This window comes from Hermetia illucens, chromosome 4, assembly GCF_905115235.1.
Source record: "Hermetia illucens chromosome 4, iHerIll2.2.curated.20191125, whole genome shotgun sequence".
Classification (NCBI taxonomy): domain Eukaryota; kingdom Metazoa; phylum Arthropoda; class Insecta; order Diptera; family Stratiomyidae; genus Hermetia; species Hermetia illucens.
The window spans coordinates 159779109-159792063 of NC_051852.1; the positions used below are offsets into that span (position 1 = coordinate 159779109).

Here is a 12955-nt window from a genome sequence, read left to right on the forward strand (position 1 = left end):
TTATGCTCCATTGGGAGCACCAATCCACGTTTCGCCCTGGGACCTATACTATCCTTTGACCACCACCAAAAATCTTTATGGTAAAGGAAAGTAACCGCATGCTCGACCACCTTTCTTTTTGAGGTTTCGTGTGAAACAAAACCTTATTAGAATCGAGTCGATGTCTGTCTATCCGTCTATCTGTCTGTCTGTCACACCCTATTTATTCGAAAACGGCTAGACCGGCTGTCACGGACTTTGGTGAGAACGTGTCGTTTGCGAATCCCTTTACATGTAGCAAGTGGCACCATTTTGTGTTGAGTTTAAGGGGGCTCCTCATACATGCGAAAGAGGAGTTCACAATTTTTTTACAGAATATAGCCATGTGGGGTATTAAAAGAAAGGGCTTGATTAGTACTTTTCGAAACTGGTTCCTTTGGTTGATGATGTGATGACCCTCAAAAAGTGTAATAGGTCCTGTTCTCAGAACCTATCGAACCGAAAAATCCAAACCTATTTGAACGAAATCTAGGCCTCAAAATACATGTCGTTCCGATATCTGCACAAATAAAGTTAATAATAGTATATTGAAGGAATATTTCAGGTTTTTAGCTAGATAGTGTCCTACCTTCCTCAATAACACGGTTAAAGAATTTATTGAGCCACCATGTTGGGTCCCAGCTCTTCGCTTTCCAGGGCTCAAATGCGATGTCGTCAAGTCATGTTACTCTCCTCGATTTCATTCGTTTTATTGATTCCTTGACTTCAGGAACTGCTCCAAATGTCGATAGTGATTGTGGAAGTGAATGATCAAATTCTTCAGTTGAAATCTATTCGAAATTTTCTCGCCATCTATCCGTCGGGACTCGACAGTCGGTAAGCAAACTACCGTTCTTGTCATTAACGCAACATAAGTGTTCGATATCCTGTATGCATTTGTGTCAGCTTTTGACGAGTCGATAGAGATCTCTCTCGCCATCCAACGATCGCTATCTTTACTTCCCAGTTGGTATTCTTATAAATTTGCCAATTGGCCAGCGCTTTATCGTCAAGAAACTTGTGGTAGAGTGACAGTTCCACAATTCTTTCACATTCATAATGGTTAGTAATCGCGTAAGTGAGATTTCTTCATTCTTCTTCTTCTTTCACGCTCGACGCCGTTTTATCGGTGGCTTGATTCGCAGGACGATGCTGAGGTGCGATGATCTCATAGAGAACGGCGTTGCGATCAGTGACGGCGGAAAAATGTCGGTGCCTTATGAGTATATAGTCGATTTGGGCTTTACTATTCCGACTATAAAATGTAGCAAAATGTGAGTATCGTTTGATGCACCATGTATTCATAAGTACACGGTCATGAGTGTCCTCCAAATCGATTAAACACTCACCACCCTCATTGCGCGCTCCAAACCCCTTTCCTCATGACAGCTCTTACCGTCTGCCTTTTCACCCACATGACCATTGTAATATTAAACGTTGGATGGCAGGATCGCCATGTAATATTAATGTTGGATCGCCATGTGGTGATAATTTACGAGAGGCAGGATTGTAGAGTAATAATTTGTGCGGGCTAACAGGATCGTAGTTCAAAGTGGAGCCGTCTGAGTTATCCTCAGATGATGGCAAGGAGCTAACGAAAGAGTTCAATTAATAAGAAGGGAACACAAGGAATTAGAATTCCTTACCTAACGAAGCGGTGGGACCGCAGATATGATGGCAATATGTCCATCCCTGAACACTTGCCGTGGTTGCTAATTTGGATCTTAAGTTCTTTACTTATGCCGCGAGGATACGGCATGCAGAAATAAACCGCATGAAGTCAGAATCAATAAGAACGTATATTGTAACTTTTCATTCTCTTTTATACAATTTCTTAAACCTAAAATAACACTAAATCTACCAACAACAATATTGACCTAATTGGTTCGAAAGTAATTCAACACCAAATTACTTCGAACACTGCACTCACTAATAATTCACATGAGGCGCGTGCTCTCAAATCTCACATTTCATTCCGTGTGCATATGCATTACTCATATCCATATGCACACATTTTATTCGAGCTAGAAATGCATGCAAGAAATGCAATGCATGTGATTTATTCACACTGGCGTTTTTTAGAATATTTATTTCTAGGTCGTATCGAGTTCAAGTACCTTGGGATGGTATCTTGTAGAGTTTTGTTTACTCGATTACGTAATTTATTGTTTTGATGATGACGCGGGTTGGAATGAATGTTTACGATTTGATAGCTTACAGTGCATGGTAATAATATTGCGATAGCTTGTAGTACAGTACACTACACCATTAAGGTCGCCGGCAATGCTGATATAGTCATGAGCAGGCACGTTGCAGGTATTTGCATCGAAAGGTTGCGAGAAGGCATCTCTCTCGGCATCTGGTCGACCTGTCTGCGGTGCGCACGTGGTGAAGAAATGAGTAGTGCTATCAGCTGATATAATGGTGAGCTTGACCAGCCGATCATCAAATCGTTCGACTTCTTTAATGGCATCACGGAAACCCTCTGAGATGGCAATGCCAACACCGTATTGAGGGTGTGGGCTACCAAAATAGAGAAGTTTGTAGCCATTTTTACCGCGTTCGCGTTCAATATCGCAGCTTTTGGCACCAGACCATCGGGTTTCTTGCAGATCGCAGATGTCAATGCACCTTTTCCGAAGGGCTCTTGCGAGTTCCTCCGTCTTTCCAGTTAGGGTACCAACATTTAGCGTGCAGACACGTATTTGTTTTGTGCGTTGTGTGCGGACTAACTTGCTTACGTCCTGACGCCGTCCATGCATCAAGAACCCTTGCCCATTTCTCGACAGGACCGGGGCCCGTCCTGCCGCGTGGACTGAGGTGGACGCCCTAGCATTTCTCCGAGGCTTGTGACTCAATCCGATCATCATGTTTGTAACGACATTCTATGCATTTTCTTGGTCGACCTGTCGCGGGGCCTGTCACCAAGAGAGATCAGGTAGAATTTAGCATAGTAGAATAACTCCAACTATACTCTATTTATCTCTTTCCCTGATCTCACCATTTTCTTTTTGTTTTACTGAGGATAGTACAGAGTACGTTGCCTCAAACCCTCCTCCTTTACCTGGGCTTGGGACCAGCATACTATGTTAATAGCATAGCGGAGTTTTGAACAGAGCCACCCTATTTTTCTATTATCTGCCGTATCGCCTCAGGAGGTGTGCTGTGAGGTGAAGTCACCACCGAAAACAAGGTTCTTGGACTGGAGATTGACCATGACTATGATCTATGGTGACTTCCTCAAATCCATGGTTTTTTTCGACTAATCGAGCAGCGTCGATGTTGATGGCATTTCGGATAATATTATATCCGGGGAAATTCACATTATGCCTACTATTTAGGTTTGTCCTCGAACGGAATAAAAGTCTGCTTCCAAAGAATCGACCAACACTTGATCAGCAACACGATTGCCGTGTAATACCAGTGATGAAGAGTTGAATATTATATTTAACTCTGTTGATTCATGATAAGTTTAATGCTTGCGAATTCCCACTGTTCATTTCTTTGGACTGAAGCAAGGATAGAATTTGGAAGGGGAATAGGTTGGATTATGGTTATAGGAATTGCTTCTTTATCGGCTTGGACCTAAAGGACGCAGGGACTTGTTCAGCTTTGTGACAGTTGTGCCACGATTTGCTTGACTCGATTTGGTCAGTTGCATTGTAGGTACTTGTTGTTTGACATTTTCCGTCAAAATTCCAATTTGTTCCCGCTGGTATTCAGGGTCTGCATGAATTATGAAATGCGAACCTTCTTCATCTATGCAAACAAGTGTCGACCAGAAGGATCCATGTCTGGTCAGTAACCGGTATAGGGCAGAACTTCCCAGTTGAGTGCATTCCACGAGTCACGGATCGGTTTTGTTGTATGTGATGGAGCATTGTCACGAAAGAATATGACCTTGTATTGCCTCTTTAGATATTCTACTCGTTTATCAAACATCAAACGGTTCAAATCATTCAATTATTGTAAGTAGCGGCTGGTATTAACCTCTGCGTCGAGCTGTAATAGGTCATAATAGACCACTCCCTTCCGGCCCCACCAAACACAGAGCAGTGTTTTTTTGCCAAAGTGATTGGATCTCACCATCGATGTGGATGGTGCGTCTGGGTCATATGATTTTCCCACTAAGGATTCTCCAAAAAAAAGGTCTACTTTTCATCCCCAGCAATGATTTGATGTGAAAACAACTTTTCTTGCATTTCTCTCACGTTCAACTCCATCTGGTAACCATCTGCCCATCTTCTGAATCTTTGTCATGTTTCGTGGCTGCTTGGAAACTTACGAATTTTCTTCGTCAAATAATGCCTAGAATTCCACATTTTCAGCGGTTTTTCCGCTCTCCGCTAGTAAAAATCCATTCCCTGGGTAACCTCATCGACCAGGCGTTGGCATGTCTGCGCTGGATTGCAAAATCCAAAGGCCACGTACGGTGAGTCAAAAAGACCGAATGGTGTCATCATGGCTGCCTTCTCAATGTCCTCCTCTGCTCCTGGTATCTGGTCGAATGCTCACACCAAGTTGAAGTCAACTATGTGTCGTATGAGATAACGATCAGGAATAGTGCGCAGGCTGTTCGCTCGATAGTCCCTGCACAGTTGTCAGTCTCCGTTGTCCTTGGGAACCATATGAAGCGAAACTGGCTAGCCGCTGGACGATGAACAGATCGTCCCTAGTTGGACCATCGTTTCGAACTGCTTGTGGGCAGTGATCGGGTGCGAGACGGGAGGTTTGCGCGCAACGGGTGGTCCTGGACTCATTTCGATGGAATGTTTGGTTGCAGGTTTGACAATTGGTACCCGGCCATAAGGTCGAGTAATCTTGCGAAATTCGGATAACAGCTGGTGTGTAAGAAAATTCATCCAAGGTATTCATGTCTTTCTGCAATATCGCACATAGGGAAACGTCCACGAGATATACACTTTGCTTCTTCATTGAGGATGCCGCTCAAGTTGGGTGGAAGAGGCGTCGCACCATGTGACGAAGCCATAGGTGATCAGAGGCTGAATTAACTGCTTGTAGCAGAGGAGTTTCACTTTGGGACGAATAGCGATTTTTTAGGATGGGCCGAGCGTGATCAACTCAGCGATGGATTTGGAAAGGATGAAATTTACTTGAGGGACAGGAGATAGACGGGTGTTGATATGTTCCCCGAGGTACTTGGTGGGTTGGATCGAAGGAATGGAGGATGCCTGGATTTTAATCTCTAGTTTGCGGGTGTCGGCTATCATTTTGCGGACTAAAGTGGCGCTACCACGGAAGACGATAGTCTCACATTTATTGGAATTGAGCAGGAGTTTCTAAGAATGTTGGAGTTTGTTGAGGCTTAGGATAGAGCTATTGGTTCGGGTTGGTGCAGCTTATATGCTTCGGGAGGAGGTATAGAGGATCAGGTCGTCAGCATATTGGATGACTTTGGCAGTTTGAGGGGAATTGGTTGGATGGTGAAGTGGGATGTCGGCAGTGTATAAGGAAAATAGTGTTGCTGACAGTACTGATCTTCTGGGATGCCTGTTGGAGGGCTGTAAGGATCGGACAGAATTTCGTTAATGCGGACAAGAGATTGACGAAGCGAAATATCCGCGTACTTGACTGCGTCGTGGTCAGCGTAAAGTACCTGAATGTGGGACTGGATGAACTGAGTGAGGGCATAAATTTGGGATTTGAACTAGGATACGTATCTAAGTCGGTGGAGTTGTCGTCAGATCGATTTTTATTTGATGAGGTCTAGGACGTGAGGTGGGACGGTGATCAGATCCTGTTTCATATCATACGCTTTGGGTTACCAGGAACTTTTAGACAGCGGAGTCGATTTCTGAATTGGAAGTGGTGGATGGAAGGTGGGCAACCGATAGGTTGTCAGCTAGATTGCGGTTAAGGAGTTGCCAATTAGTGAGAGCGTAGTTAGGAACGCGTTTTGATTGGGTTTTGGTAGGCGATCAGAGGTGTTAATGTGCAGGGAAACACCCTCGTTGTCGCTCCGGCCTGGAATGGTTCGTAGGTCTTGAGGGGAGAGAAGAGAGTTGCGGTGGATGAGTAGGTGATTGCTCACAAGAATAGGTCAAGAAAAGAGTAGTTATTTTCTCTATGGAGAGTGGATTGGTTGGTGAGGAGGAGGGTTGGTTGGAGAGGGTGGGAATGCTAGACGGACCAATTGGGCAGTATACATTGCTTTGTTTGTCGTTTAGGTTTCATTCAAACCCAAAAAGTCCCAGCTTTTGGCACCAGTCCATCGGGTTTCTTACAAAGCGCAAATATCCATGCGTCTTTCCCGAAGGGCTCCTGGAAGTTTCTCAGTCTTTCCAGTTAGGGTGCCAACATTTAGCGAGCAGTCACGTATTTGTTTTGCTCGGACTAACTTACTTATGTCCCGACGCTGTCCATTCGTCATGAAACCTTGCCCATTTCTCGACAGAACCGGGGTCCGCTCTGCCGTATTGACTGAGGTGGACGCCTCAGCATTTTGCCGAGGCTTATAACTTGATCATGTTGTTTCTAACGACATTGGATGCATTGCCTTGGTCGACCTGTCGCGGAACCTGTCACCGAAAGAGGTAGGATAACTCCAACCATTTGCATTTTATTTTTGTTTTACTGAGAATAGTAGGTTGCCTCAAACCTTCCTCCTTTACCTAGGCTTGGGACCAGCATGCTATGTTAATAGCTTGGCGGAGTTTCCAAGATATTACAAATAGGAATACATATCTGAAACAAACAATGAAATAGATAAAAGATCATACGGTCATTCATCCATCGTAACGCATTGAAATTCTTTTCGATCCAGTAAGTGCCACTTTTTCTGCAAAAATTTGCTTCCAACGATAACGTCGCTACTGAATTCGATCTTCAGCTAATCTCAGTGGATTTCAAAGTGACTGATGTCTCAAATTCGATTGTTTTCTTAAAAATAGATTCACTTGAACAAGAAATCCACCGATTACAATTTGTGACAACATTGTAATCAGAATAATATAAAAGGGAGCCCAACTTACTCAGACTCAGCATACAAAATGTTCCGTTTTGTTGTATTGACCGCTTTATTGGCCTGCGCTGCCGCTGATGTTGTCCCATTGTTGGATGGGCGCATTGTTGGCGGTAAGGCTACCACCATCCAAAGCTACCCCCATCAAATTTCTTTGAGGTACTCTGGTAGCCACATTTGCGGAGGATCCCTCTACAAGGCCAACGTTGTTGTTACCGCTGCCCATTGTGTCCAAGGAACTTCAGCCTCCGTCCTCACCGTTGTTGCTGGTACCAGTTCCCGCACCTCAGGAGGAACTTCCATCAAGGTCTCCCAAGTCAAGGTTCATCCAAGCTACAGCAGCAGCACCATGAGCAATGATGTCGCTGTCTTGATCCTTGCCAGCTCATTCACTTTGTCCAGCTCTATCCAACTCATTGCTCTTACCAGCTCAGCTCCAGCTGCTGGATCCGTCGTCACCGTTACTGGATGGGGTACCACCAGTGAAGGAGGTTCAGCTGCTTCAACCCTTCAAGTCGTTGATGTCAATGTTGTCAGCACTGCTACTTGCAACAGCAAATATGGAAGTGGTTCTATCACCGGAACTATGTTGTGCGCTGGTGTTGATGCTGGTGGCAAGGACGCCTGTCAAGGAGACTCTGGCGGTCCATTGATCCAAAGCGGAAAATTGGTTGGTATTGTATCATGGGGATACGGATGTGCTCGTGCCCAATATCCAGGTGTTTATTCCAACGTTGCTGCTCTTAAGTCCTGGATTGAAGCCAATTCATAAATGTAGCGATAGATGAAACCATGTTTTATCGTTGTTCAATTTAAAATAAAAACATTGCAAACCCAATAAAATTGTTTGAATTGAAATCTCATTTTCTATTTGTATTTGATCATCAGCCTATTCAAGATATTATGATCAATTGAATACTTGCAAATCCCCTGAATGCAATAGTATGAAGGATCTTGATACGTGACACTTAGGGTCTGGTAATAGCGGAAAGTCTAACCTATAAGGGATGTATCTGGGATAGAAAAACTATGATGTAGACCCATCCGCAGATCAGATGATTGTAAGTCCAAGACCCTCGACAGTAATATCGATGAACTTCGGCGCGAAAACGGTGTGCTTGGAGTTTAAGGCATCAATCAACCAGAGGCACCAGAGGCGGTCGATGCCACCAGAGGCACCATTCCTCATTCCGAGAATCGCTCACCTTCCCCGTACAAAGGATATGGTATAGGACCTCTAAGCCACAAGACCTATTACTTGCTCTGTCAATTTCTCCGGAATACTCTCCTGCGCAGGGTACTCAATTAAACTCCCTGTGCGCGCTGTCAAATGCCTTCTTTGGGCTAATAAAAACTTAGATCAGCATCGACCTGCCTGGAAGCACGGAAAATACAGGAAGCAATCGTGCTGACCGCAAAAGTTTTACTAACAAGCCAGCAAGAAAAAGACACGGCTTAATGTTCACGAGACTACATCGACATCATCGCTCAAACGGGTTGAGAGGTTTTTCCTGTCGACAATGGCGTCAAGCTTAATATCACCCGCAAGGAGGCAGAGTCCAGCTGGGTCAGGTCTGCAGCCTGTAGTATTCACGAATGAAAGTGGCACTGCCAAACTTTAGCTAGAGACTGGAGTCTGGATCTAGTTAGAGCTAGGCAATAGGAATGGAAGTGCCTGAGGGTTTCTCCATCCCCTCCGCAGCTTCGGTAATGCAAATTGTAGGGTCTAGCGGCCTATAGGCCAGTATCCCGTGCAAATCTCCATAATCGTGTATGCATTTGCACCCGTTTGGCACAAGAGCTCTCGCGATCGAGTTTTGTTCTATGCGTGCTGAACTCTCCTTGACTTTGCACAGGTGCTGAGCCTTTGCCATCTGAAATCCACGTTTCCTAAGTAGCAAGAGTTGATTCCACCCTTGCTTCCCCAGTGCTTCGTCTGGCCAGTCCGTTAGCCCGCTCTCTTCCCGTCTATGCCCCTATGACCAGGAACACAGACAAGAATGACCTTGAATGCGCCACCCACACTGTTAGGTGCGTTTCTGAACTGCCCCACTAGCGCGGAAGATGTCGCCGCTTCGCTGTCGATCAGGTTCGGATCAAGCCCCAGCCATCAACAGGCTTCCAGTATAGGAGTTCTTCTGCTTGAAATACACTTACGTAACCTGGGGGACCATACGACTCGGATACATTGTGTGTATTCGAGAAAACTGCCACACCAACTCTATAGACCATCTTTGATCCGTCGGTAAAGATTACTGTGTCATAGCCTTGCAACACGCCGTCGGTATTCCACTCTACCCTTGCTGGAAAGTCCACAGCAAAGTTTCTCGTGAAGCTCTGCTTGCGTGTGGTATATTCCGTGGGAATTGGCCAGAGTTCCCAAGGTACTTCATCTAGAATGCTACTACGGTCGTCAGGCTTCGCTGTCCACTATCCGGGCTCACGTAGCCTGACAGCACAGCACGTTACAACGTATTTAATGAGTAGGTCTAAAGAGGGAGTTCCAGAAGAACATTGAAAGCATCTGCCGGGAAGGACTGCAGAGCCCCGGTAGCATTTGCACACGCGGTTTTTGGAATCCTATTAATCTTCGTTCCTTTCCTTTCCTTTTATTCAAAGCCTGCCACCATACAATAGAGCCGTGTGTTAGTCTGGGACGCACCACAGCTATGTACATCCAGAGAAACAACATCCACGGCCGGTGGCCCTATTTCTAAGCAAAGTTTCTTTTGCAGTCATAGAAGGCTATATGTGCCTTCTGAACCTGTAGTTCTATGTTCAATGTCCAATTTATCTTTGGATCCAGAATTACACCCAAGTACTTTACATAAGTAGAAAGAACCAATCTTTGTTCATTCAGCAGTGGTAGGTGGGATTCGGGTACCCTTGTCTTGGTGAATAGCATCAGTTCCGTGTTGGTTGGGTTTACTCCGAGTCCGCATCTTGCGATGCACAGATACACCTTTTGCAACGCTCATAATGGAGGGAAACATTAAATCTGAATATACAGCACAACCCTTTCTTGCTGCTTCTGTTGGATGACTAGCATTATATCATCCGCACCCTGAAATATATATACGGAGAAGCTGTTTATAGCCAAGCCAAATTTATTCTCAGTAATTACCGATTTGATAATCTCAAACGACTGGAGTTGCGTATCCTCCAAGCAAATCTTTGATTCACAGTCCTCCTCGCTGGTGGGAAAGTACCTCTGAATCAGTAGCTCCAGATTCCGTCCAAGTGCCCTCCGAGATTTTAAGAAAGAATGGGCGCCTTAGTTCCTTGGACAAAGTCTTACTGAGTCTGAGCCTGAGCCTTACAGATTCAGTGGAGCTTGCAATGTTTTGGCAGTACTCTAACCAGGACCGCTTCTTAGCAGTCTTGATGGCCGACTTGTAGTTCTTCAAGCAATCCTTGTACGGCTGCTAATATTTATACCTGTAGCAGATGTTGAAGACCTGCCTGACCGATCGTGACCCATGTAAGCCGAGGAAATCTACAAGTTCTTCGCTCCCGCCTACTCCAGTTTAACTACAACTAGGTCACTAAAACTTAGATCCGAACACAGAAAAGCGTGCAGACTCTTTCTCACGATGATACATGCTCTAGACCTGTCCTGATCAGCATCTCTTCTGCTCTGGAATAAATTATAATATTTGCTTTGAAGCCCTTTGATGGTTCAGTCGTCTCTTATCCAGGGCTCCTATACAAGTGCGACTAATTATGTATCTGGGTGAGGGCCCCGACGTCAACGGTTTCGGATTAGGACTACTATGTATGGCTGGTACTTACTATACCAAGCTCAAGGTCAGTGGATTCCAACCTGGAAACCACTAGTTCGTCTTCCGCCTTGCTCGACAGGTTCCTACGGTTGGTTTAAGAACAGGGATGCTACCGCCGGCCACAACTGTACTGCCCTCGGAGGTTACTGTAACCTAACTAGATGCAGTCATTCGTCCTGCGATGATGCGCCTGGCATCACCACCTCTTATTCAATCGTCTGTTTTTTATTTAAGTCCATGTCTAGGTCTCACAAGCAATCCGGGAAGAATGTCGACCCTAGCCAACCCGACCACCAAGGTAAGGGTCCTAAATGAAACTGAAAATACCCAAGGTATTCAGAGTTTGTATACTAAAGACCAATCTCCTCATTGGCCACGCAACCCTTGACGTATGCTACTTCACCTGGCTTGAGATCCTGTTAGCACCTTTTCCAATGCAGGGGGGGCTGTTGCTTCGACTCATCCTGTCGCCAAATTCAGTTGTCCCTAACACATGACCAGCACGCAAACAGTTTCTCGTTAGTTAGATGAGCCTACTCCCGGCCCGACGCTAAACACACCCTTGGCCCGTCCTAAGACGTTTTTTACAGCAGCCACCGCGAGGAGGTCGTATGAAAACTTGCGGAATTATGCAATCCGAAGGATAATTAGACCAAGCCGCCAGTACATGAAAAGTACTCAATATCTGTCCCCGCCATATCATCAATTTACTTTTGCCTGAGAAAATCTCGAACGATGAGCTGAGTCGACGTACGGCCAAGTAACGGTAGATGAATTAATTAGAGGGCGAAAGTAGCAGTGTATAGGTCGCCCTTAAAGAAAATGCGACTTATGCATTGCTGAATTGTACCAAAGTGGGCAACGGAAGGGTTGCCATAGAAGCACACGTTACGCTCCATGGAAGAGATATTGGCCACCATATTTACCAACTATCGAAGAATCGTTCGGGCAATTAATCGGATTAAAAACCAGTAATAGTCTCGAAAAGAAGAGATTATTGATGATCTGGTTACAAATATAAGTAAAGGAAGTTCAGTGCTTAAGATACAAAAGGTTTTGTGTATTTCTTCTGTAAGAACATTTGAATAAAGAACTGTGCCATTAACACGTATTACGTATTTGTATATATGTAGGATTGACATTCAGTGTTTTGGATAGGAGGGGGCAGTAAATGTAGATGAAAGATATTTTGAGTCCAAGACACTGTATGGGGGCAGCTTCGGAATTTTTTCTGATTTTTGAATTTAGTAGTTTTTGAACACTTCGTGAAAACAGAATGATTGCTTCCAGCTCTCTGCACCTCCCCTCACAACCAACGGCAAAACCAATTCCGGCTTCAGAAAGTACTAATTATGACCTTTTATTTGACATCCCACATGATTATATTCGGTAAACAAGTCGGGAAACCGGAAGCTGGACGCTTCAGGTGCGAAAGGTTTTGTGTATTTCTTAGTACGTAGCACGTAATATATGCATATATTATGTGGGAATATCCACTTTCGGATGATATTGACATTCATAGTCTTGAATTTGCAAAGAAGCGACAACTTTCACGTATTATAACTTTGTTAGTAATAGTGCGATTTCTACCAAACTTGGTAAGATCATGCTCTATGCTATACCCTATATTGTTGCGTGGTCCTAGCATGAATTTAAGCAGCGAATTACTAAAAATTATAGTAATATACTATTATTAACTTTATTTATGCAGATATCAGTGTGGAAGGTATTTCGGAGCCCAGGCACCATATAGTGACAACCTCTTGATTTTTTTCAGATTTTTAGGTTGGGTAGTTCTGAGAATGGCCCCCGTAAAGGAATGGTCACTTTCAACCACCCGCACTCCCCACCTTTCCAACAAATGTCAAAACTAAGACCAGCTTCGAAAAGTACTTACCGAGACCTTTAATTTGATACCCCACATGACTATATTTGATGAAAAAAAAATTTACACCCCCTTTTGCATGTATGGGGACCCCCCTTAAATTCGTTGTAAAAGGATGTAATTCACTGTATGCGTGAGCGTTCACAGTTCCCAGCTTTCCACCAAATTTGGTGTCAATCGCTGCAACCGTCTCCGATAAAAATGCGTGTGACGGACAGACAGACAGAAAGACAGACAGACGGACAGACAGACAGACAGACAGACAATGTACTGCAAGTCAGGCAGCCA

General features: G+C 44.6%; 1 protein-coding gene across 1 annotated transcript; it reads left to right on the plus strand.

Moving 5' to 3' along the window:
- Positions 1-7013: 7013 nt before the first annotated feature.
- On the plus strand, positions 7014-7843 carry LOC119654747 (trypsin delta-like). Its single transcript, XM_038060278.1, has one exon. It carries the CDS (start codon positions 7029-7031, stop codon positions 7770-7772), a length of 744 nt encoding a protein of 247 aa, XP_037916206.1. The 5' UTR covers positions 7014-7028; the 3' UTR covers positions 7773-7843.
- Positions 7844-12955: the final 5112 nt, after the last annotated feature.